The sequence below is a fragment of the Sapajus apella genome, unplaced genomic scaffold (genome assembly GCF_009761245.1).
Source record: "Sapajus apella isolate SASKATOON/1434 unplaced genomic scaffold, GSC_monkey_1.0 scaffold47, whole genome shotgun sequence".
Lineage (NCBI taxonomy): Eukaryota > Metazoa > Chordata > Mammalia > Primates > Cebidae > Sapajus > Sapajus apella.
In genome coordinates, this window is record NW_022436987.1 from 10,324,087 (window position 1) to 10,347,302 (window position 23,216).

The 23,216-nt window shown below is 42.3% G+C and overlaps 1 protein-coding gene across 2 annotated transcripts in view; it reads left to right on the forward strand.

Annotated features, from left to right (window-relative positions):
• INSC (INSC spindle orientation adaptor protein) overlaps positions 1 to 23,216 on the forward strand; it is a 130,916-nt gene that overhangs the window by 20,378 nt on the left and 87,322 nt on the right. For both annotated transcript variants that reach the window (XM_032240850.1, XM_032240849.1), the window contains exon 2: positions 16,748 to 16,848. In XM_032240850.1, the coding sequence (XP_032096741.1) occupies positions 16,748 to 16,848 (101 nt within the window). The remainder of the gene's footprint in view (positions 1 to 16,747; positions 16,849 to 23,216) is intronic.

Here is a 23,216-nt window from a genome sequence, read left to right on the forward strand (position 1 = left end):
GTGTCTGTTCTTTTAGTTAATTACTTTAGATATCATAGCATTAATAATAACCTAAAAAGCCTAAACTTAATTTACATCTCTGTTTTTCTTCCCCCAAAATAGAACCTTGGAGCAATTTAAACAATTTTAGTCATATTCTTCTGAATTATATACAATACTTTAGATTTAACTATACTTACCTTAAAATTTTTTTTTTTTTTGGAGACAGGGTCTTGCTCTGTTGCCCAAGCTGGCGTACAGTGGTACAATCACAGCTCACTGCAGCCTCAACCTCCTGGGCGCAGATGATTCTCCCACCGCAGCCTCCTGAGTAGCTGAAAACACAGATAGGAGTCACTGCACTCGGCTAATTTTTAAAATTTTTGCAGAGATAGGGGCTGGACTATGTTGCCCAGGCTTGTCTTGAACTCTTGGGCTTAAGTGATCCTCCTGCCTCAGCTTCCCTAAGTACTGGAATTAGAGGCATGAGTCACCATGCCTGGCCCTGTAATTGTTACTTAGTCAAAGTCTCTTTGGATTTACGCACAGTTTCAAACAAGTTTGCTCATCATTCTTTTTGTATCTCAAACCTTCCACATGATATTACATTCTTTCAGCCTGAAGCAAATCCTTCAGAATTTCCTTTAGTGTGAAATTTTTGATTGTCTGAGAATGCTTATATTCCATACTTATTCTTCACAGATAATTTCTATGGATATAGAATTTTGGGACAATTATTTTCTGGCATAATATATTTTCCTGTTGTCTGCTGACTTTCGTCATTGTTGTTAAGTGGTCATCTGTCAATCTAGTTTCCTTTTTCCTTTGATTGTTTTCAAAATCTTCTGTCTTTGGTGCTCTTTAATCTGATGAGTTGTTCAGGGTATGTATGTATATGTTTTCTACTTATCCTGCTGGGGATTCATTAAGAATTCTTAATCTGAAAGTTGTTTTGTCTTTCAAAAAATCCTGGAAACTTTTCAGCCACTGTTTCTTTAAATATCACTGTTTTCCCCATTCTCTCCCTTATCTTTCTTTGCAAATATGATGAAATACTTGTTAGATCCCATCACTCTATGTTTCTTAGCTTTGGTTTTCTCATATTTTTTCTCTCTTCATCTCTCTGGACTGCATCTCGGTTAATTTCTTTTGTTCTATCTTTTGATATGCTAATCCATTTTTTATCTGTGATTAATCTATCCAATGAGATTTTTATTTTAATTACTATATTTTGATGTAGAAAAATTGTATTTGATTCTGTAAATTCAGGCCACAAGCCTATGTGAGGCCCATATTCTGGGCATTAGTTCTCAGCTTTCATTGTTGAAAATTTTGATTTAGAAGGCTTATTTCCGATTTACCCTTATACTGAATTTCTGGTTTTCTGGACCCCTATTTGATTCCTCCCCTTGGGAAGTTCCTAGGCTTTATCACATGTCTCCTTTCACTGTACACATAGGAAACAGAAGTCCAGAGAATACAACATTCAACAGATGTTCTCAGGGAAAAGAAACAAAACAAAACAAAACAAAAAACATAAAACCAAAAAAACCTCCCTTCAACTCTTGCTTAGATTTCCTGGTTCTGCTTTTGCTTTATTTTTGGCCTCTCCAGATTTCTTACACTTTTGCCAGCTCAATAATATATTTTAAAAACATTAAAAGGATCATTATTCATCCTTTAATATTGTTATTATGGAGAAGTATTTAAAGCATCTGGGCTCCCGTATTGCTGGAGATAAAAATCTTATATGAGTTTTCTCTACAAGGAGAAGGATTAATTGTCCATTAAAAATCAGGTGCTAAAAATAGTGGCTTGGTATGCCTCTCTAAAAGAGAAGGTAGAGCCTTCACCCTCACCCAGCATGTTAGCTGTGTACCTTAGCAAATTGTTGAACCTCTCTGGGTCACCATTTCTACATTTTAAAATGGGGATAGTAGTAGTACTTATTATTTTGGATACTTGGAAGAATACATGAAGTTATTTATGTAAGACACTTAGAAGAGTTCTTGGCACATAGTTAAGTGCCTAATACCATATTTCACTGGATTTAAGAGGCTATATATTGTAAGATCCCTGTTACTTCATGAAAAAGAAAATATGGTTCCAATTAAACAATGACACAATGCCAAGATGCCATTGACTGAAATATACATCCCAATTTTGGTTGTTGAACTATGAGAAAAAGATACCTTAGAATGACCTGACTATAGTAAACTTTAGCTATTATTATGAATGGATGCAGATAAGATTCTGTTGAGAAACAGAATCTTAGTCTCAGAACTGATAGGACTTAATTGTTCGTAGGTATTTATTCCATCTCACCCTGATCCCATTACTTCTGGACTCTGGCTGTATTGTGCACAGGTTAACTTCTGTGTCCAGATGGCTGATTGTCATTAGACAAACAAAATATTCCACCATCTTCTCCAAGACTGAGGAAGAAGGGAAAAGGAACCCATGTGTATTGAACAACTTCCATATGTGTAGCACACTCACAGGTGCCTTATATATAGCATTTACTTTAGTTCTCACAATTAGTCTTTTAAATTAAAACCAGTTGCACAAATAACGCCAGCCCCTATATTAGTGGTTTAACATATTATGTTGATTTCTTGCTTACCCCACATATTGATGTGGATTAGGTGGCTCTACTCCAAGCTGTGATTCAGTCTCAGCTTCTTCCTTTTTTTTTTTTTTTTTTTTTTTTTTTTTGCTTTGCCATATTGTGGCTTTCAGGTTGCTTTGGCATCACTCAACACAGGTAGAAAGGGGAAGAGAGAGGGAGCATCAAAAAGGTACACCTTCTATTGTAGTATAATTTAAAATTCTTTAAGACCTTACTGCTTTCTTTATTCCTAGATAACATATTTGGAGGGAGAAATTAGCGTAAGTTAGGGTGTTTGAAGAGACCTTCCAGATAAGGTTGGATTAGAGATAAGTCCTGAAGCATTGGAATTACTTGGAGATAGAAAAGAGAATTGAAGGATTTCAGTTAGGATGTGCTGGGGTACCATGACAAATGCATAGAATTGTGGAAGTGCAAGATGTTTTTGGAGCACCATAGAACACTCTGTTGGTGGAAAGATTAACATTTATTGAGCTCCTACTCTGTGCTAGACATTGCAAAGCACTAGACCTAAACAAGTCTTAATAAAACAGTATTCTGCAAATGGGTTGTTTTTCATGTTTGATCCATTCTGAGCCCCAGATAAATGTGGATCATGTAGTCCATATACCTTATACCCCCTTTCCCAACATAAAAGATTCTTTAACTGAGAATGTTATGACAATGACAACAGAATTTGTTGAGAATGATTGTGTCGTGCTCACACTCTGGGATATTCTGTTATATACAGTGGTTCTAGAATAGGTGGTGGTTCTGTCTTTTGTCCCTTTGTGTTAATGAGCTAGTAAGAACTCTTATTCCTTGTGGCCAAGTCAAGGTTCTGGTTCAGTCTGGATTCTCCTTTGAATATTCCATAGTACTTTGATCACATAGGATGTGCGATGAGATATTAATTATTTCTTCTGGGTCAATTTTACTCATCACAGAAAATGTCTTAGTGTTTTTGTCTGTGTTTATTCAAAACATGGTTTCTTTCTTAGTCCATTTTGTGCTGCTATAACAGAGTATATAACAGAATGGCACAGACTGGCTAGTTTATAATGAGTAGAAATTTATTGGCGTACAGTTCAGGAGACTGAGAAGTCCAATATCAAGATGTCCACAGGTTTGGTATCTAGCAAAGCCATTCTGTTCTTCCCTGATGATGGCTTGCATGCTGTACTCTCTGGGGGAAGGAAGACTGGATGCTCACATGGCAGAGGCAGAGGCCCAAGAAAGTGAATCCACTTCTGTAAGGCCTTCTTCTAATGGCATTCATTTATTCATGAGGCCTGTGCTCTCATGACTTAAAGGCATACGTTGGAGCTTTTGCACATTCAGTCCCAGACCACTGCAATAAAGCCAATATTACAATGAAGAAATATTAGGTTTCCCACTGCATATAAAAGTTATGTTTACACTATACTGTAGTATATTAAGTGTGAAATAAAATGTGTCTAAAAAACAATGTACATATAATTAAAAATACCTTATTGCTAAAATGCTAATGATCATCTGAAGCTTCAGCAAGTCATAATCTTTTTGCTAATGGAGAGTCTTGCCTTGATGTTGATGTCTGCTGACTAATCAGGATGGTGGTTGCTTAAGGTTTGGGTTTGCTGTGGCAATTTCTTAAAATAAGAAAACAGTAAAGTTTGCCACATCAATTGACTCTTCTTTTCATGAAGATAGCATTTTACCCATAGTAAAACTTTTTGTAAAATTGGAGTTAATTCTTTCAAACCCTGTCACTACTGTGTTAACTAAGTTTATATTATGTTCTAAATATTGTCTCTTCACTAGAGTAGATTATATCTCAAGAAGCTTCTTCCCTTGCTCGTCCACAGCTGTTTAGTCATGAGGTTGCAGCAATTTAGTCACATCTTCAGGCTCTACATCTAGTTCTAGTTTTCTTGCTATTTTTAGCCACATCTGCAGTTACTTCCACCACTGAAGTTTTGAACCTCTCAAAGTCATCCACGATGATTGGAATCAACTTCTTCAAAATTCCTGTTAATGTTGATATTTTGACCTCCTCCCCTGAATCATGAATGTTCTTAATGACATCTAGAATGGTAATTGCTTTCTAAAAGGGTTTCAATTTATTACGCCCAAATCCATTAGAGGAATCACTATCTGTGGCAGCTACAGCCTTACAAAATGTATTTCTTAAATAATAAGAGTTGAAAGTCAAAGTTATTCCTTGATTCATGGGCTGCAGAATGGCTGTTAGCAGGTGTGAAAACATTAATCTCTTTTCACATCTGCATCACAGCTTTTGACAACCAGGTGTATCATCAATGAGCAATAATATTTTGAAAGGAATATTTTTATCTGAGTGGTAGGTCTCAATAGTGAGCTTAAAATACTCAGTAAACCATGCTATAAACAGATGTGCTGTCATCTAGGCTTTGATGTTACATTTACAGAGAATAGGCGGAATAGATTTTGCATAATTTTTAAAGCCCTAGGATTTTTGGAATGGTAAATGAGCATTGGCTTCAACTTAAAGTCACCAGGTGCATTAGTCCCTTACAAGAGAATCAGCCTGGAAATTTTGAAACCAGGCTTTGATTTCTCCTCTCTAGCTATGAAAGTCATAGATGGCATCTTCTTCAAATATAAGGCTGTTTTGTCTCCATTGAAAATATGTTGAGTGTAGCCATCTTCATCAATAATTTTAGCTAGATCTTCTGGATAACTTGCTGGACTTCTTCATTAGCACTTGCTGCTTTACCTAGAACTTTGATGTTATGGAGATGGCTTCTTTCCTTAAACCTCATGAACCAACCTCTGCTAGCTTCCAACTTTTCTCCTATAGTTTCCTCACCTCTCTTAGCCTTAACAGAATGAAATAGAGTTAGGGCCTTGCTCAGATTAGGCTTTGGTTTAAGGGAATGTTGTGGCTGGTTTTCTATCCAGATCACTCAAACTTTCTCCATATCACAATAGGCTGTCTTGCATTTTTATCATTTGTGTGTTCACTGGAGTAGCATTTTAAATTTCCTTTAAGAACTTTTCCTTTGCGTTAACAATTTGCCTAACTGTTTGGTGCAAGAGGCCTAGCTTTTGGCCTCTCTGGGCTTTTGACATGCTGTCCTCACTGAACTTACTCATTTCTAGCTTTTGATTTAAAGTGAAAGATGTGTGACTCTTCCTTCCACTTGAACATTTAAAGGGCATTGTAGGGTTAGTAACTGGCCAAATTTTAATATTGTCGTGTCTCAGGGAACAGGGAGTCCAGAGGAGAGGGAAAAAGACAGAGGAATGGCAGGTTGGTGAAGCAGTCAGAACACATAAAAACTTATTGGTTAAGTTTGCCATTTTATGGGGTGCAGTTTGTGACCCCCCCAAAACAATTACAATAGTAACATCAAAGATCACTTATCACAGATCACCACGGCAGATATAATAGTAGTGAAAAATTGGAAATATTGTGAGAAATTACTAAGGTGTGACAGAGACATGAAGTCAGCACATGCTATTGGAAAACTGGCATTGATAGATTTGCTTGATGCAGGTTTGTCCCAGACCTTCAATTTGTAAAAAAAGAAAAGAAAAAAGCAGTGTCTGCAAAGCACAATCGAGTGAAGTGCCCCAACTCCCAACACTGCCACACTGCGGATTAGGTTTCAACCTATGAACTTTGGAGGGGGAGACACTGAACCATAGCAGTCTCTATGTGCTGGGTTTCAAATCATATATCTTCTATAGCACGCTTTGCTTCTTTCCAACATATTTAATATATTTTGCTTTTTAATTATCTCTAGTGGAAAGAAGCTCTTTGGATCTGAAGTCTGGATAGGAAATGGATCCTTCATTGGTCACAAAGATGAATATCATAAAACTTATGGAGTACAATTAACTAGCCTGCTGGGTCAAAGTAGCTTCTGGTATTATTATTTCACTTTTTCTGAAATATCATGCAGCCTACATCATATTGTGTGATTTTGACCACAACCCTGAGAACAGGTTTTATTTCCATTTCATAGATATAGAAGCTGAAGGTCAGAGAAGCCTAGTAACAGGTAAAACTGGGTTTGGAATTCCAACTGTAAACTTTTGGATTTTTGAGACCTCACCAGGTTACCTTCCAAGTGTTATTGATCAAACTCCAATTTGGAGGATTTGAGGAAGAAATAAAATAAGAGAAGATTAGATTATCATGGTTGTTGATGCAATGCTGTCATTTGCTCAAGGCTTTAGAATTCAGAGAAAATCATATTTGTGAAACTATAAGAGATTGTACAATTCTCTCTCCTATTTCACTTTCCCAAGGGTATGCAGACCCCTTCAACCTGGGTCCTCATCATGACGCAGAGAGGGAAATAGCTTGCCCAGTATGCCCTTTGAGTATGATTTATGAAACAGGATGTATCCAAATTTTCACCACGTTGGAGCTATTCAATTTTCTCTAATGGCCTTTATCTGAGAGTTATGTCTATTCGTGGCAGTCACAACCAGTAAGTCATTAGCTTAAAGTATGCTGATTGTTAATTTTAGCACCCTGGGCCCTGGGCCCAGTGGGAGAGGTCTCTCACTTTTGCAAATCAAAGCTAAGGAACATTTGAGCAGTTGGCAAACATTCACATCAGGAAGAGTTAGAAAGTAAGAAGGAATGATTTAAAAGTTAGAGTAAAAAGCAGTGGAATAGTCGGAGCTGAGGAGACAGCAGGATAGCTTTTTTCTGGCTGCCTCCCTACTGCTAGGCACTGTCCTCACCAGAAGAGAGGTAGAACCAACCTTTAGATCAACACCTACTGTGTGCCAGGCACTTCACATATGTGTGCTCACTAATGTGCCTGGCATTCTTATTTTATCCTTATGATAGATCCCATTTTATAGACAAAAAACCTAATGCTCAAGGTCACACAGCTAATAACTAATGGAGCTCATATTTGAACCTGGGCAGTTGATTCCTGAATCTGTATTCTTAACCAACAGAGCTATGGGTGGGGGTGGCTCAAAGGGCCAACCAAGCCTCCCTTGGAGCTACATTTTGCCTAAGGTCTTGAGATCTGGGCATCAGATTCTCACTTTTGACCATTAGAAAATTGTCAGCTCAGAGCCAGCTCCCAGAATGCCAGCAACTGGAGCTTCCTTATGTGGCTTAGGGTTGGAAGCTCCTCTGATGAGTAATTGGGCAGTCAGAGCCCCAGAGCCAGGAAGACCCCACCCTGAGACACAAGGTAAATAAGGACAGCCATGGCTTTCCTGATTCCAGGAACCTGAGCTTTCCTCCAAGAGGACCACATAAGCTTCTTCAGGGGAGGCTGCTTGGACAAGCTGGAGGTATCTAGAGGGTATGTAGTCATATAAACCAGGTGCTGGCACACACTGGCTTCAGTGAGGACACCTTGACACTGGGATCCTCTCTCTCTGACCCTGGGGACTAGTGGGCACTTCTGAGTTAACCTGCCTGTCCCATTCCATGGCTGAGCTGAATCTGAACAGGATTCATGAATTTCCCTGCCCACTCTGTATTTCCTTGTGCTTGATAACCACAGCAAACTTCTCCATTTACAGATGGAGAACTAAGTCTCCATGAACTTCCTATGCTAAACCATTCTGAGGCCCTGGTAGGTCTCTTTGCTCCAACCAGGCAAGGCCTCATTTGGATTTCCCATGGTGGAAATGAGGAAACCTGTGTGCATGTCCCAGGTTGTGACCTCAGGCAGTATCTTTTTCTTTCTTTTTTCCTTTCTTCCCTTTCCCTTTCCCTACCCTTCCCTTACCTTTTTTCTTGAGGCAGGGTCTTGCTCAGGCAAGACAGTGGCATGATCATAGGTCACTATAACCTTGAATTCCTGAGTTCAGACAGTCCCCCCACCTCAGCCTCCCCAGTAGCTGGGATGCAGGCATGCACAACCATGTCACATCTAATTTTTCTATTTTTTTTTATAGAGATGGGGGTTTGCTATGTGGCTCAGGCTGGTCTCAAACTCCTGTCCTCTAGTGATCCTCTTGCTTCAGCCTCTCAAAGTGCTGGGATTGCAGGTGTGAGCCACTGCACCCACCCTCTCTTCTTCTTATGAACATGTCTCTCCACTGTCCATGTTAACCCATCTGTGCTTCTGGCTCCTCATCTGAAAAATGGAGATAACAATAGTAACCTACCTCATTGGGTTATTTTGAGGACTAAATATAAAGCATTTAGAGCAGTGCTTTATACATAGTAAGTACCCAATACATGTTTCTCCCTGTCTGCCTCCTCTTCCTCCTCCTCCTCATTATTATTACAAGGGGGTAATCTCTAAGGCCCCCCTACTAGTTCTCATACTCTGAGAGTATGATGTGAGCTTCTCCAAGAAGGCTGCTTGGACATTGGCTGGGACCTGTAGCCTTAGCTCTGTCAAGTTTATGGATATATTTGTGTAGATTAGGTTCCTATTGCCTTCAAAGTGAGGCCTAAGAGGTAGATGTATCCAATTAATCAGGTGGAGGCTTGGGACCTTGTCTGTGCTTTGTTGAAACTGTATTAGCTCCAGAATTGAGGGGCAGAACAAAGGTCTGGGTGGGGCCCCCTCTACTTGATGCAAGTCGTTCTGGGCTGTCCAGCTAGGGTCTCAGGTCCTGGAGGGGATTCAGCCCAGCTCTGTGAGTCCTGAGGTCTGTTCTGCCTACTTGTTGGGCTCTGTTGCCTGACAACTGTGAGGAGCTATTGGGGCATCCTCCAGGGAGCTAAAGCTGTCTATATTTCATGAGGCTCAGTTCATTCAGCAGGGCTGGGTGGCAGCATGCTTGGTTTCTTGTGCCTCCCATGGGAACCAGGGCTCTTAAAGTATCTGATTGCTGTAGGATGCCAGCCACCCCAGCTAGCAATATCTCCAATGATTATTGCCACCCTTGCACAGGTCACATAGAGGTCCAGAGGGGGATGGGGAGGGAGATGTGTTGTGATTACCTGCCAGAGATCTTTGTAGCCCTTCTTTTCAATCCTGGGTCCCTACCTCTCCACCCCTAGGGCTTTAATGCTCTGACTGAAAGCTTACACCTGTCTCTTAAATTAACCTTTGTTCCTGGTCTTACTTTCTGGAGTTCATCCACTCCACTGGTTACCATGAGGACTGAAATTCCACTCTGATCATTTCACTCCCATGCCCAAACACATTTGAAGACTCTCTATCACCCACAGGACAGAGACTAAATAATCAATTTCTTTCATGGTCTGGGCCATAGAAGCACCGTCCCTACTGCCTCCTGAGAGAACCTGGGTCCCCAAATACTTACTACGTTTTCTGGTCTCCTTGCCAAGGTTCACACTGCTTTTGGCTCTGAATGCCCTTGTCCCATCTTCACCTGGCAAAATCCCTCCCTGCATTTGAGGCCCAGTTCATATGTCATCTTCTCTAAGGTGAAGAAGTCTGCTGTATTTCCCTAGCTGAAAGTGACCACTCCTTTTTCTGAATTCCCATACTACTGAGATAGTTTCCTATAAACTCCACCACCAGGCCAGAGTGCTCTAGCCTTCTTGAAACACTTGCAGCTCCGTAATCTCCCCATGCTCAGGATTCTGTGTCAAATCCTCTTCCTTGTGCCCTGCACACTCTTCCTTTTAGCCTCCTTTCCTTCCTCTGCTTTTTCCACATTCTTCTTTCAAGTTTCAGTGTTGGAGTGATGCCCTGAGAAACTTCCCATGACCGCTACTCAACTTCCATTCTGACCTCGTACTACTTAACAGCTTGCTTGCCCCACTTGAGGGGAGGGTGACATTCCCTTGATTATCTGTCATTGCAGTTTTCACACAACATTGTGACTGTCCACTGATTCATCTGTCTGTCCTATGGGAGAACTTGATGAACACAGAGCTGGTGGGAGGCTGCCCAGCTGGATACAACCAGACTCTGAGGACTGCAAGAACTCAGGAGGAACAGGTGGCTTTGTCTCAGTGGATGTTAGGATGCAGAGCCCTTTCAAGGCACAGTGCATACGGTATGCAAAGGCTCCTCTTCCCCACCCCACAGTCATCTCACTGAATCCTCATCAGGGCACTGTGAAATAGTTACCATTGTCTCCAGTTTATCAAGTGGAAGCTGAGGTTCCTTCCACAAGAACTCATCCACTCAGTGAGCAAGTGTTTATTGATTATTATGCACCAAATTCTGTCAGGCACCGGCAGTATGGCAGTGAGCAGCACATTCCTCTAGTCCCTGCTCCCGACCTTCAGGTGAGAAAAACATTAAGCTCTTATCAAGCCCCTAACATTGCAGCCCTTAATTATTTAATTATGATTGTGATAAAGTCTATGGAGGAGAAATACTGAGGGGACTAGGGAATCTTATAATAAAGGAAGGACATGACTGAATCCGTTGTCAGGGAAGGCTGCCCTGATGAAGTGGCATTTGTTCTGAGCTCTGAATGATAGGAATAACTTGGTAAGAGGAGATAGAGGTAGGTGCTTGGCAAGGGGAGGCGTGGCTTGCTGCAGGGATGAACAACAGCCAGAGTGGCTGCAAGGCTGAGGGACAAGAAAGGTGGTTAGACAGGGACAAGATCTTTGTGAGACAAGTAGGCCCTGACAGGGTTTGGTCGTTGTCTAGTAGCAACAGAAAGCCATTGAAGGATTTTAAAGTGGGTCGATGTGATCAGATTTGTTCTTGAGATCACCCCGGTGGTTGTGTGGAGAACAGTTTAGAGAGGGGCACACCTGGAAAGGGGCAAGTGATGAAAGGAAGGCCTTGCAGAGGTCTAAGAGAGAGATACCAATGCCCTTGACCAGGAAGGTGGTTGTGAGATGAAAAAAACATGATGAAGGGAAGGGATGTATCCAGGATAAATCTCAGGCAAGACATCCAAATCTAGCCTCTGGGCTCTAAATCCTGTGCATTTTGCACAGACTGGGGAAGGCAGATTGAAGAAAAGCCTACATTGTAGTCCCATGTTAAGGTGTAATCTGCATGCCAGATACAGGGGAACTTGATTCTTCTGCAGGTACCACAAGGCCTCAGAAAGAAATCTCTTCTCAAGCTCCTAGCTCTGTGTACCTGATTGGTGAATCCTAGGTCATGTGCTTCTGTCCTGTGTGCCTGATTGGTGAATCCTAGGTCATGTGCTTCTGCTCTATGTGCCTGATTGGTGAATCCTAGGTCATGTGCTTCTGCTCTGTGTGCCTGATGGATGGCACCTAAGTCATGTACTTTATTCTTGCTGCAAAGGACTCTGGGAAATAAGTGACTGGTTTTTTTAAATTTCTATGTTGGGAAGCAGGTTTCCTCTTCACTAAGACTCATAAGTGAAGGGCTAGTTCTCAAATGTAGGAGGTGGGTTCATATCTTGGGGGTCATAAAGAAAGGTAAATGTTTTATAGATAGGAAGCAGATATGGAGACACTAGAAAAGTTTTATTTCTTCCCCAGTAAAGAAAGCAGTGCTCTTTAAGGGACTTTTCAGCTCCGAAAGCAGAGATTCACAATGATGGGTTGACAGGACAGTTCTGTTGCTTCCAGCCCTTTCACTTTCTGAAGTCTTTGAGGAAAAGCCATATGTGCCTGGTGCTGTCCAACTCCTCTTTGACTTGACAGCAGTTTCCTCCCTGTTCCTAGAGCTGCTGCCAAAGCTTACTACTTTCCACAGTTCCTACTATCCCCTGTCCCTGTCCCTTCCATGTTAACAGCCCTAATGTTGATGGCCCTAATGAGACTGCAGATTAAGCAATCTCAGACATACCTTGAGCTGTACCTGGATTGGCCCATTAGACAATGGCAGAAACCACCTTTGCTCCTGATTTTAATGGAATAATTTACTGTAAATAGTCTCCATTTCCTTCACAAACCCTGTGTGGTTAGCCAAATGGAGGTGAGCAAAGGCTGCCTCTAATGGGATGTAGGCACATAAATGAGCTGTCCAAATGGATCTGTTGTCACAGCAGGCATTGAATTAAATCAGAGACACTCAAGTCTTCAAGTCTTTCTTGTAAACTAGCCACTTCTAATGGGAGCTACACAGCCCAGAGGCCTGAAGAAACAAGGCTGCAGGATCCATGGTGGGATTTTCAGTGAATTAGGAAAGACCCTGGGGGAAGTGATGGAGGGATTTTCTCTTCCTTGTTCATTCCTACATGTGTCCTTTTCACCTCTCTTACTGGGAAAAGCAGCAACTCTGCTCTGAGATATATTTCTTAACTCTTCCTTCCAACAGGAAGGGTACTACTTTGAGGCTGCTATGTACTAACCACAATATCATGGACTTCTGCAAGTATCTCATTTAATCCTCATGATGTTCCTGGGGTGTAGTATAATTGAGAAAACCATATTTTCAGTGGGTTGGCAATTTCCCCAACGTTATGTACTTATCAGGTATAGAGTCAGGATTTGAATCTATCAGGTTCCAAAGTTCGTGTTCTTTTTGCAACACCATGAGGACAAATAGCACAGGACCAAGGGCTTATCTTGAACTCAGTTTTGGTTTCCTAACATTCTGTGTAGCTTTGGAAGGGGTTTATTTTTCATGTCTACTCAACAGGATGAGTCTGACTTAGGGCTGTGGGAGTGGGTAGCCAAAGAGCTTCAGACTGGAGATGGAGTTTCGCAGTAGGATCTTCCCTGAGGACTGCATGCTTTAAACAGGTCTCTGCAGTTTTAACTGGGACTATGGTCTCCCCTCTTCTGATCTCTTTAGGGCCTATCTCTGTCTATGTGACTTTCACAAAAGTGCCAATAAATGAGGAACAAAAGAGAAATGTCCCCATTGTATATCCCCCTTTCTTCCTTCCATGTGGCTGCAGTGTTTGCTTTTTTTTCCTGAGGGCTGTGTCACTGATGGCTGGCACTAGGTGAAGCTGGAAGATTCACAGTCTGGAGAGTGGGAGCAGTAGAAGGTGCTGGTGAGAGGGAATGGTGCTGGGCCCTCTGGGGCTGGGTGTTGCCATTAGGGAATGGAGTCTGGTTGTCTGTTAGCAAAGGCTGAACACAGGCTCTCATGTTCATCTGCTCCAGCACCTCCCCTTCAATCATCAAACCTGGATTCTAGTCTTCTGCCACCTACTAACCTGTGCTTCTTACTGAATTTAAGATGTCTCATCTGTAACAGAGGATGATGATGGCATTAAATGAACTAATACTATATGAAGCATTTAGAACAGTGCCTGGCACATAATACATGCTCAGTAAATGTTAGCTATAATTATTATTGTTATTGACACTTTATAAACAATGACTGGCTTAAACTAGTATTTCCTGTCTTGGCTTCCAGATATTCTTCCTCATCCCTAGTGAAAATAAGCTGTGATTCCTCTGACAGCTAATCTGATTCACAACCCAGACTCTTGACCATGCAGGTCTTTGGGTCAGAACTGTGCCCCATCCCACATTGAGCAAGATTTGACTTTAGACATTAAGGAATCTTATCCTTTTGGGGCAAAGAGGTAGCCAATAATGACATAGTCTGTGAATAGGGCAGTGATGCATATGCAATCAGATGTCCTTAAGGTGACTTCCCAGTCTTTGGGAACACACCAGATCATGTGAAGCAAGGCTTTATGAGCTGGCAGGCTCCCTCTGCATAACTGCTGGGAAGCTATGGGTAAAAAAGATGAATGAGAGCACCTCACTAGGGTACTTTAAAAAATCAAGATATATTAGGCTTATTACAGTTCTGTCAGCTAAGAGCCCAGAGGCTCCTGAAGGAAAAGAAGTTGATTTTTTTTTTTTTTTTTTTTTTTTTTTTGCCGTGGCTTGTTCCTGCTGTGTTCTAGCTGGCGTCTTGTGCTCACCACTTCTTTCTGAAGGGTTCACCGATTGGTGATCCAGATTGGCTATAGAATTTGTGGTCATAGAGCTGTGTTTCTGGAATCTGCTTCTTAGAATTCAGAAAACTTTATTGCATTCAGGCTTCACTCATGGCAACTCTTGTTTCTCTGGGTCCCTCAGAAATGGCTTGAATTAGAGCCAGAGGTTCCTCTAATACTTTATGTTATGGTATGTATGCTTCACCTTATCCTACAGAGTTCCATTGGTTCAAACTTCTGTGGACCGTGGAATTTCCTTAGTGTCTCCCTATCTCCTCACCTACATTAAGCTCGAATCTCCATTCCAACGTTTTTACTTTGCCTCTTTTATTATCAATGGTGAAGATATGGAAATAAAATAAAATCTACTTGCTTACTGCCATCTAATCACATCTTAGCTTTTATCCTGAGAAGTCGGTATTTTTCTTTTTTGTTCTTTAGCCAAACATATTGAAAAGGGAACAAATGCTTCATTTTATTGTTTCTAGTTTTTCTTTTGTGCCATCTCTTTTAGCCTACTGGCTCACTAGGTTCCAAAAACATACCTTCTCAGTAATAATAATAATGATGGAAATAACAGTGGTGAAAGCTAATGAACGCCTGTTGAGCCTCTCGCTGTGCTAAGTACATAACCTGCTGTATTTAATTTTCTGCATCTCCCTTAGCATAGCTGACCACAGAGCTGAGCACATAGCAGACTTATAGGACATATAATAATAACAGCTACTATTTATTTAGCTCTTACATTGGCTGTATACCTCCACATTCCTAATCTCATGTCATCATTACAGTAGCTCTTTAAAATAGATATTATTATCCTCAGTTACAGATGAAGAGATGAAGCTCAACATCAATATATTAAAAATTTATCCCACTCATTCTTTCAACAGATGTATAGAATGCAGGCTAAGTGCCTGGAGCTTGGCTCAGTGCCAGGAACACATGTGGCGCCTGCCCTCAAGAAGTTCACAGTCTAGCTGGCCCTTCAGACAAAGAAACAGGCAACAGCAGCAAGTCTCTGCAATTATCTAGTGCCCTAGTTTATTCTGGGCTCCTACCTCCCCACACTTTTCAGGTTGAGCATTTTCTTCTTTCTTCCCAGCATTATGAGGGGTGCTTTGTGTTCACCCACATCACTATTAAAGTGTTCCTCCTCCATTCTTTTCTATGGGGGCCCCTTGTAATCATGGAGTAAGCCTTCTGTTGATGTGCCCAGGGAAAGGTGACAGAATCTGCGTGTTCCTCAGGAGGCTTTACTCATGGGCTTGGAGGAGTTGGCAGAGAGAGAGAAATGAAACAGAGACAGTGTGTGCAAAAAGGCTTCCAGGAGCACAGCAGGGACCAGTTGAGGGAGAAAAAGACAAACAGGTGGGTAGCTGGTTTTGGTTCAAATGTGAGGCCCAGTGGAGCTAGGTGCATCCTCAGTGCAGGGATTGAGGGTCCCAAGAACTTGGCTTACTTTTATTCATTAGGATGCTTTTGGCTATATAGAACAAAAACCCTCACTTAGACTGACTTAAACAAACAAGAGCTTTTATTTTCTTAGATAATAAGAAGGCTAGGGCTGAGCTAGACTCCAGCATTAGTTGATTCAGTGGCTTAGTGATCAAGAACCCAGCATTTTTTTTCTTGGTGTGCTAACTTTGTTCTTCAGCTAGGGCATCTCATGATTGTAAGACGGTCTTTAGCAGCAATGAAGTGGATATGTTTCCTTGTTCAAGTCCAACAGGAGAGATACTGTCTCATCTTGTAGCTCTCTGTTGTGAGGAAAAAAAAAACACTTTTCTGTTGGGAGAGAAAAATACTTTTCCTAGTAGCAATCCTGTCATGGCTCATTGGCGTAAATTGAGTCACATGCCTATTTCTGAACCAATTACTGGCAATTTGGGTGCAATTACATCATCCGCAGTAGAATGGATTTGAGAAAGCAACCACTATGCCAATAACAGGGTCACATTTTCCAGGACAGACTTAAGCATAATCACAGTGAATAACCCAGTTCTACAGTGGTAATAGCCAGCGAATTAGAATGTAGAATTGCCAGATTTAGCAAGCAATACAGGATGCCCAGTTAAATGTGAATCTCAGGTAAACATAGACACCTTTCAAGTACAAGTATGTCCTATGGAATACCTGTGAACTGTGTGTCCCAATGTTTGTTACGTACCAAAATAAGTCAGGCAAATGTTTGGCAATTGGAATAAGAAAATATTTTAGATATATAAAGTGGGCCAGGGACTTAGAAACAAGATCAAATCTGGGTTCTGCCATACTCATGTGAGGATAGTGGAGTATAAACTGGTTCCAAAAGAGAAGAAGCCTAGGAGGACTTACCTCTTTGCCTGCTTTGGTTCCTTATGGCCTGGGTCTGGGAGAGAAGGTGATTGCACCTCTTCTCTTAGGGCCACGTTGTGCCATCTGGCCCTCTCTTTTCAGGATCACGACCGCTGCCAGCAGGCCTTGCTGCAGATTGGGATCAATATGATGGCACTGCCTGGAGGTCGCCACCTGGACTCCATCACCCTGCCAGGTCAGCGGTAAGTCCTACAGCTGTCACTCCAGGCCAGGGCTGCCCCATCTGAACCCTGACTGAGGCCCAGCCCCAGCATCCTGAGGCTGCATGCATTTTTCTGGTAGGAAGCCGAGGATAAGTCTTCCTCCCCAGAAAAATGGGGATGCCATGTTCACTCAGCAAATATGAATGGAACTGGGCCCTGGGACATGGAGAAATCAGGCATATCCCAGTCCCCAATGAGCTGAAGTCTAATGCTGAGGCCCACCATGAAACAAATAATTGGGTGGAGTGTGCTAGTAAGATGGAGGACCCCAGAGGAGGCTCCTGATCCTGCCTGGCTAGAGGGCTGGAGCCGCTGGGGGTCCTTGGCATTAGTGTAGGCCCTATCTGAGCCTTTTGGAAGGTGTCAGTCTAACCTTGAATGTTTTCTCCTTTGCCCAGAGCACCAAGGAGATAACTGAGCGTAGAGTTGATCCTTAGGAAGTGTTTGTCGTTCTGAGTTGAACAATGAGGGAGGGTGGGAAAGGTACATACTGAGCAGAAGGTAAAGCCTGGATGATGAGGTGAGAGGGGCTTGAAAACATCTTGGCTGAAGAAGGAGACACTTGGGGCCACCAGAGGTGCCTGCAGACAGCTGGAAGATGTGGCAAGGCAGGTGTAGGTTTGTTGTGGCTGGTCCTGGAGCCTGAACCTGAACCAGTGTTGGAACTGCCAGGGTGCTAGAGCTTTGCTGACCAACAGTCCCAGTTGACCAGGGCCTGTACTGATTTGGGTATGAAAGTTCTGTGGCCCTGGAAACTCCTGGAAAACCTGGAAAATTGGTCATTGTAATGTAGGTTTGGTCTACGGAGGAACTCAGAAACCTCAGAGTGCTTGGGGCTTCTGCTTAGCCAGATTTATTCTTTTTTTTTTGCTGAGACATTTTGATTGGGTTATTTTGAGGCAACAAAACCCAAGTCACTTTTGTAAAACTATTAAGCCATTGTTTTACTTTGTAATGTTCTGTGTTATATATTGCGTGTATCACTGACATTTTACCTTTATCCTTAACCCTCTGTCTGAATTACTTGGGATTTCATCTTACTATGTGATTGATTTCAATATTGTTTGTTTGATTATTGAGTATTTATTTTTGGGTATGTGTTGCTTTTAAAATCAGAAAAAAAATATTATTTGTTAAAAGTCTACTGGAACTGTTTTAACCTCTGTGTACATACCAGTCTGATTCCCCAAATCAATCATTATAAAGAGGTTTTAGGATTTGACATACAGCTCATTCATGTTCCTGAGGACTCAGAGCATGGTTAGAAATGCCACTAAGAATTTCCTCTGCAGCTGGAAGCCAAGAATAAGAGATCATATGGGGGCCCAATTATCTTTGCACACAGCACCTCTAAGGTGGATCTCAGAGATAGTGAGAAATAGACCTGTCAGAATATATGTGGTTTCTTAAAGATGGGACCTGAGCCAGCCTTATTCTTGGCTTTTTGGAAGCCAAGAATAAGCAACCGTATGGGAGTCCGATTATCTTTGCACACAGCATCTCTAAGGTGGATCTCAGAGATGGTGAGATACAGACCTGCCAGAATACATGTGGTTTTTTAAAGATGGGGCCTGCCCCAGCCTCATGAAAGCCTAATGGCCTTTCATGAGGCAGGGAGGTGGGGCCAGCTTTGGACACATGACTGCCTGGCTTCAATGCTGAGCTATACTTCTTACTTGCTGTGTGGTCTGTGCAAGTTCCTGAACTCTATCGTCTGCTCCTCACTCTCCTCATGTAGGAAATGGGATAATACTAGCACCTGCTTCATAGAGTTAATGTGAGGATTAAATAAATTTATATATGCAAAGTGTTTGTCACACATTGAAAGCTGCATATGCAGAACCATTACTTATTGAATGCCTGCTGCTGTGTGTTAGAGCTCTTCACGTAGGTGATCTGGGGAAATTCTTCCGTAAATCCCTCTCCTGACCCCTTACCCTCAGCAAGTAACCTGACTGAGAAAAAGAAATCACAGACAGACACTCTCAACAGTAGTTTAAGCCAGGTAAAAGTAAAACTATCCTGGTTGAAGTGAAGTCTGAGTCTTCCCTGCCCAGACAGTAGATTGGGAGCTGTGTAGCCAGGTGGGTAGCAGCAGCTCTGGCCATAGGGCTTTAGGATCCTTCCAAAAACCCCTTGCAGTCCTGGTATGGTCAGATCTGAACCTGTGCGGGGGTTGGGGAAGCCATCATCAGGACGTTTAGGAGAGTGGTTAGGAGTGCAAACTGCTCCAACTTGGTTTCTGGTTCTGCTACAGAGTAGCTATAACTTTGAGCTTTAGTTTCTTCATGTATGAGATGAGGATAATTTATACATGCATCATTGAGCTGTTAGGAACATGTTATGTATGAAGCATCTGCTTGGAGCATAGGACCTGCTTAATCAACGCTAAGTTCTGCTTTCCAGGAGGAATAGGTGCTCTGAGTAGATAATGAGGGGCAAAGATCAGATCCTGGACCATTTTAGGCCACTGAGAACCACTGACCTATCTCTCCCTCTCTCTCTCCCACTTCCAACCTCTTCAGAAGTTTTAAGGTTATAGGAAATTAAATTACATTAAAATGATTTAGGAATCAAATTATTAGGAGGCAAGGCATGATTTCTAACTGATCTTGCACAGCAAATACGTTGGAAGGAAAACACCAGACTGACTTAACATCAGGAGTTATGGCTGGCCGTAAAAGCTGCAGCTTGTGAAATGTGTTTTTTTCTCACAATGTCTTCATCCTTACAGTTCTGATAGGGCAGGGTGAGCAACAGAGAGAGAGAGTGGTATTTCCTTTAATATGTTCACAGCCTGGCATTGCCAGGCCTAGCCAGAACACTGAGGGAATAGAATCCCTGGACCTAGCAACCTGTTAATGTGTGTGTTCTGGGGGCATGAGCATGCTCCACATTCACAGAGAGGGCACATGTGTATTTACAGGATGTCAGAAGTGTTACTTTGCCTACTATGCAATCTAAAGCCGCATAATAGGCAGACAGTAGCTGCCACTTCTTTCCTCCTGTTCCAAGCTACAGAGGCCTCTCTCATGGGGAATAATACCATGGTTATTGTCTCCAGATAAATAATTAATGCTGGATAATTGACTTCTTTCTGTTGTATTCCACTGAAACTGAATTTAATTTTGCAGTGCCATTGTTCACCTCAGTGCACAAAAATAAATAAATAAACAAGTATATCCAAGTTGCATGGAAGCATCCAGCAGCCTGGGTAAATCATATGCATGAGGACATTGGTATTTGAGACCCTTGTGAGTAAATAGCAGCATGAAGGGCTGTTCTAGGTGCAGATTCCTAGGAGAGAGTAGAAGTCAGAGAGCCACAGCGCCTGGGCCAGGGTTTGGATCCTTTGATGAACTGGCACGAGTGGTGGGAAGTGGTCTGACAGGATGTGGTGGTTCTCAACTCTGTATCTGAGTCTCCTGGGATGCTTTCATATTTAAAAACAAGAAAATAAGCTAAAGAACAAAACTCCACTCTTGGATTCCCTTATGTGGGCCTAAGTGTTTGAAAGCATGTAGACCTTGGAATCAGACTTGAATTCAAATCCCAGCTCACTTCCTACCAGTTCTGTGATCTTGAGTGGCTGCTTAAGCTGTCTATGCACGTGTTTTTCCTTCAGCATAGTGGCAGTGACAGCTACATTAAAAGGTAGTAAAGTGCTTGGATCCAGGAAGGAAAGCCTCTATAGAGCCTCAGGGTGCTTTGCAGTATATAAGCCTCACTTTCCCAGGCCGTATAAATCAGTGGTCCCCACCCCTGGTCCTCAGCCTGTTAGGAACTGGGCCATACAGCAGGAAGTAAGTGGCCAGCAGGAGAAAGCATTACCGCCTGAGCTCCACCTCCTGTTAGATCAGAGAAAGCATTAGATTCTCATAGGAGCGCGAACCCTGCTATGAACTGCTGGCATGAGGGATTTAGGTTGCATGTTCCTTATGAGAATGTAATACCCACTCCCCACTGCCCCACTGCATGGAAAAATTGTCTTTCACTAAACCAGTCCTTGGTGCCAAAGGTCCCTGGTGCCAAAAAGGTTGGAGACTGCTGGTATAAATAACAGTAATATTTATACTCCCTCTCCCCACAAGTAGTGAAAACAATGCAATCTCAGGTCTGAGTACCTCCCTGGAGGGGGTCAAAGATTTATTGATAGAAGGGGAGGAGGCCAGAGGTGAGCTTCCTGGATAGCGGGAGACTGTGGCTGCTATGTCCCTAGCTGGTCTTCATTTGCTCCTTGGTCTCTGGGCTCCTATCTTTCCATCTGGGATGTTGATCTTCTTGTTGGTTCTGGGCATGGTGGTGGGGCTGCTGGAACCTAGCCATAGTGGTCAGCATGTTGGCTCCGGGCTTCACACTCCCAGGGTTGTGCCCTCCGCCATCACAGCCTGGCCCTCATGTTCTGCCAGGATCCAGATGACCCAGCCCTTTGTTATAACTGTCTTTATGGGAAGGCTCCTGGCAGGCAAGCTGTAGGTCAAGGTCCACACAGGGCTGGGTCCAGATGTCCCCTTCCTTCTCCACTTCCTTCTATAACTTATCTAGCTCAGAAATCAATCTATGGCACTTAGAATTTTTCACTCTCAGTCCTTTCCAGTGAAGAGTCGGGGTGGCAATATTGATTAACAGGCTGGCCTTCGCAAATCCTCATCACAAAGTTGGCTTATGGTTTCAAGCAGTTGTTATGGGCTGGGTACTTCACGTAACTACTCATTTAGTCTTCAACTATGACCCATGTGTATCATTATTATTGTCTATATTTTGTAAATGATAGGTTGAGTTCTCTGGGAAACAGCTTTGAGGTGCAGTTTAGAGTTCAGAGTGGTTTTTAGGGGGGCATCTTTGGGACCAATGCCTGTGGAAGGGAGAGGCAGGAAGCAGTACTGGGCAGAGGGCAAGGTTCAGCCACAAAACTTGGCTCAATGATGTCAACTGATCTCGCAGGGGAGTTTTGGAATCAGAGTTGTTGTCCATTGGCCAAAATGTCCAGGGCCTTCATGTCGCACCTTAATCTGTCATTGGAGTGTGTTTAAAAAATATTTTAAACTGGGAAGTCATTAGGCTGGGACTGCTCCAACACTTTAGGTTTCTACATAGCAAACTGAAGCCCAACATCAACAAGAGAATGAAACTAGAAACTTTAACTGATCAGAAATCAACTAACTTTTAACTAGGAACTTTCTCCTTTAATCATTAGATACATTTTCTTTGTTTTCCTTTTGGGTTCGGCCCATAAAAGTTTGCTGCCCATGCTGCTTCAGAGGAACTCTCCAACTTCTTCTGGTTTCAAATGCTGCCTGATTCATGAATTGTTTTTGCTTAAATAAACTCTGTTAAATTTATTTTGTCTAAAACTTTTAGACATCCTTTGGAAGGATGTGATCTTGGGTAGGATGGCTCTAAGAACATCTGGAGGGCCTAAAAGCTGAAGGCTGTTGGCTAATAATACTCCCAGCAACTGGGGCAATACATTCTGCCAAAAAGAGGAATCTGGGAAGCACATCACAATGTCTGTCCCATAAGGGAACTGAGCCTTGAGGAGGTGAAGTTACTTGCTCAAGAACAGAGCTGACAGGTAAAGAGCTAGCATATGTGTTTCTATATGGTGCTTAAACCTCAGTGCTATGTAGTACTCTCACCAGTCTCTGTCTTTTCCATAAACAAATCATTTACTCATTTATGCAGGTAGTTGTTTATTCACTAGCTTTCAACAAAGTTCTTCTATAAATATTTATGGAGCGCAGGTCATCTGCCTTTTATGGTGCTGTGTGCTTGAGGACATGTTGGTGACCTAGTTGGATATTGTCTCCTGCCTTCATAGAACTCAGTCTTTATTCACTAACTTCTCTTTTGGCTTGATCAGACCTGGATTTGTAGGAAGTATACAATTTGGGGTTTTCATCTGTGACCTCTCCCTGTGACTGAAACACTTTTTCATATGGTTTCTATTCAGCTTTGAGTATGAGATGAGCCTGGACTGGATGTAGCTGCAGCTTGTGGCAGGCAGCCTCCTGGTTGCCCATGGCTAGTTGGGGATATAACCAGCTTCTCTGAGCCAGTGGAGGCCATTGCAGGCCAGCCTGTCTCCATGTAGATAATGGCTTGCAGATGTGTAACTCTGTTCTGTGGCCAGTTTTCTGCTGCTGGGTCATTTTCTATGCCTGTGATGAGATGTGCAGACTGTAATTGTGAATGGGATAATTGGATATTTTTCTGTTGTTTAAGCTAAAAAGAAGGCCAATCAAAGCTAAAATTGAATTCCATCCTTTCTTCCATTTCCAAAGAGAAATCCACAGAAACATAGGGTGTGACCCTGAGAAGGCAGGGGGACAATGATTCAACAGTTA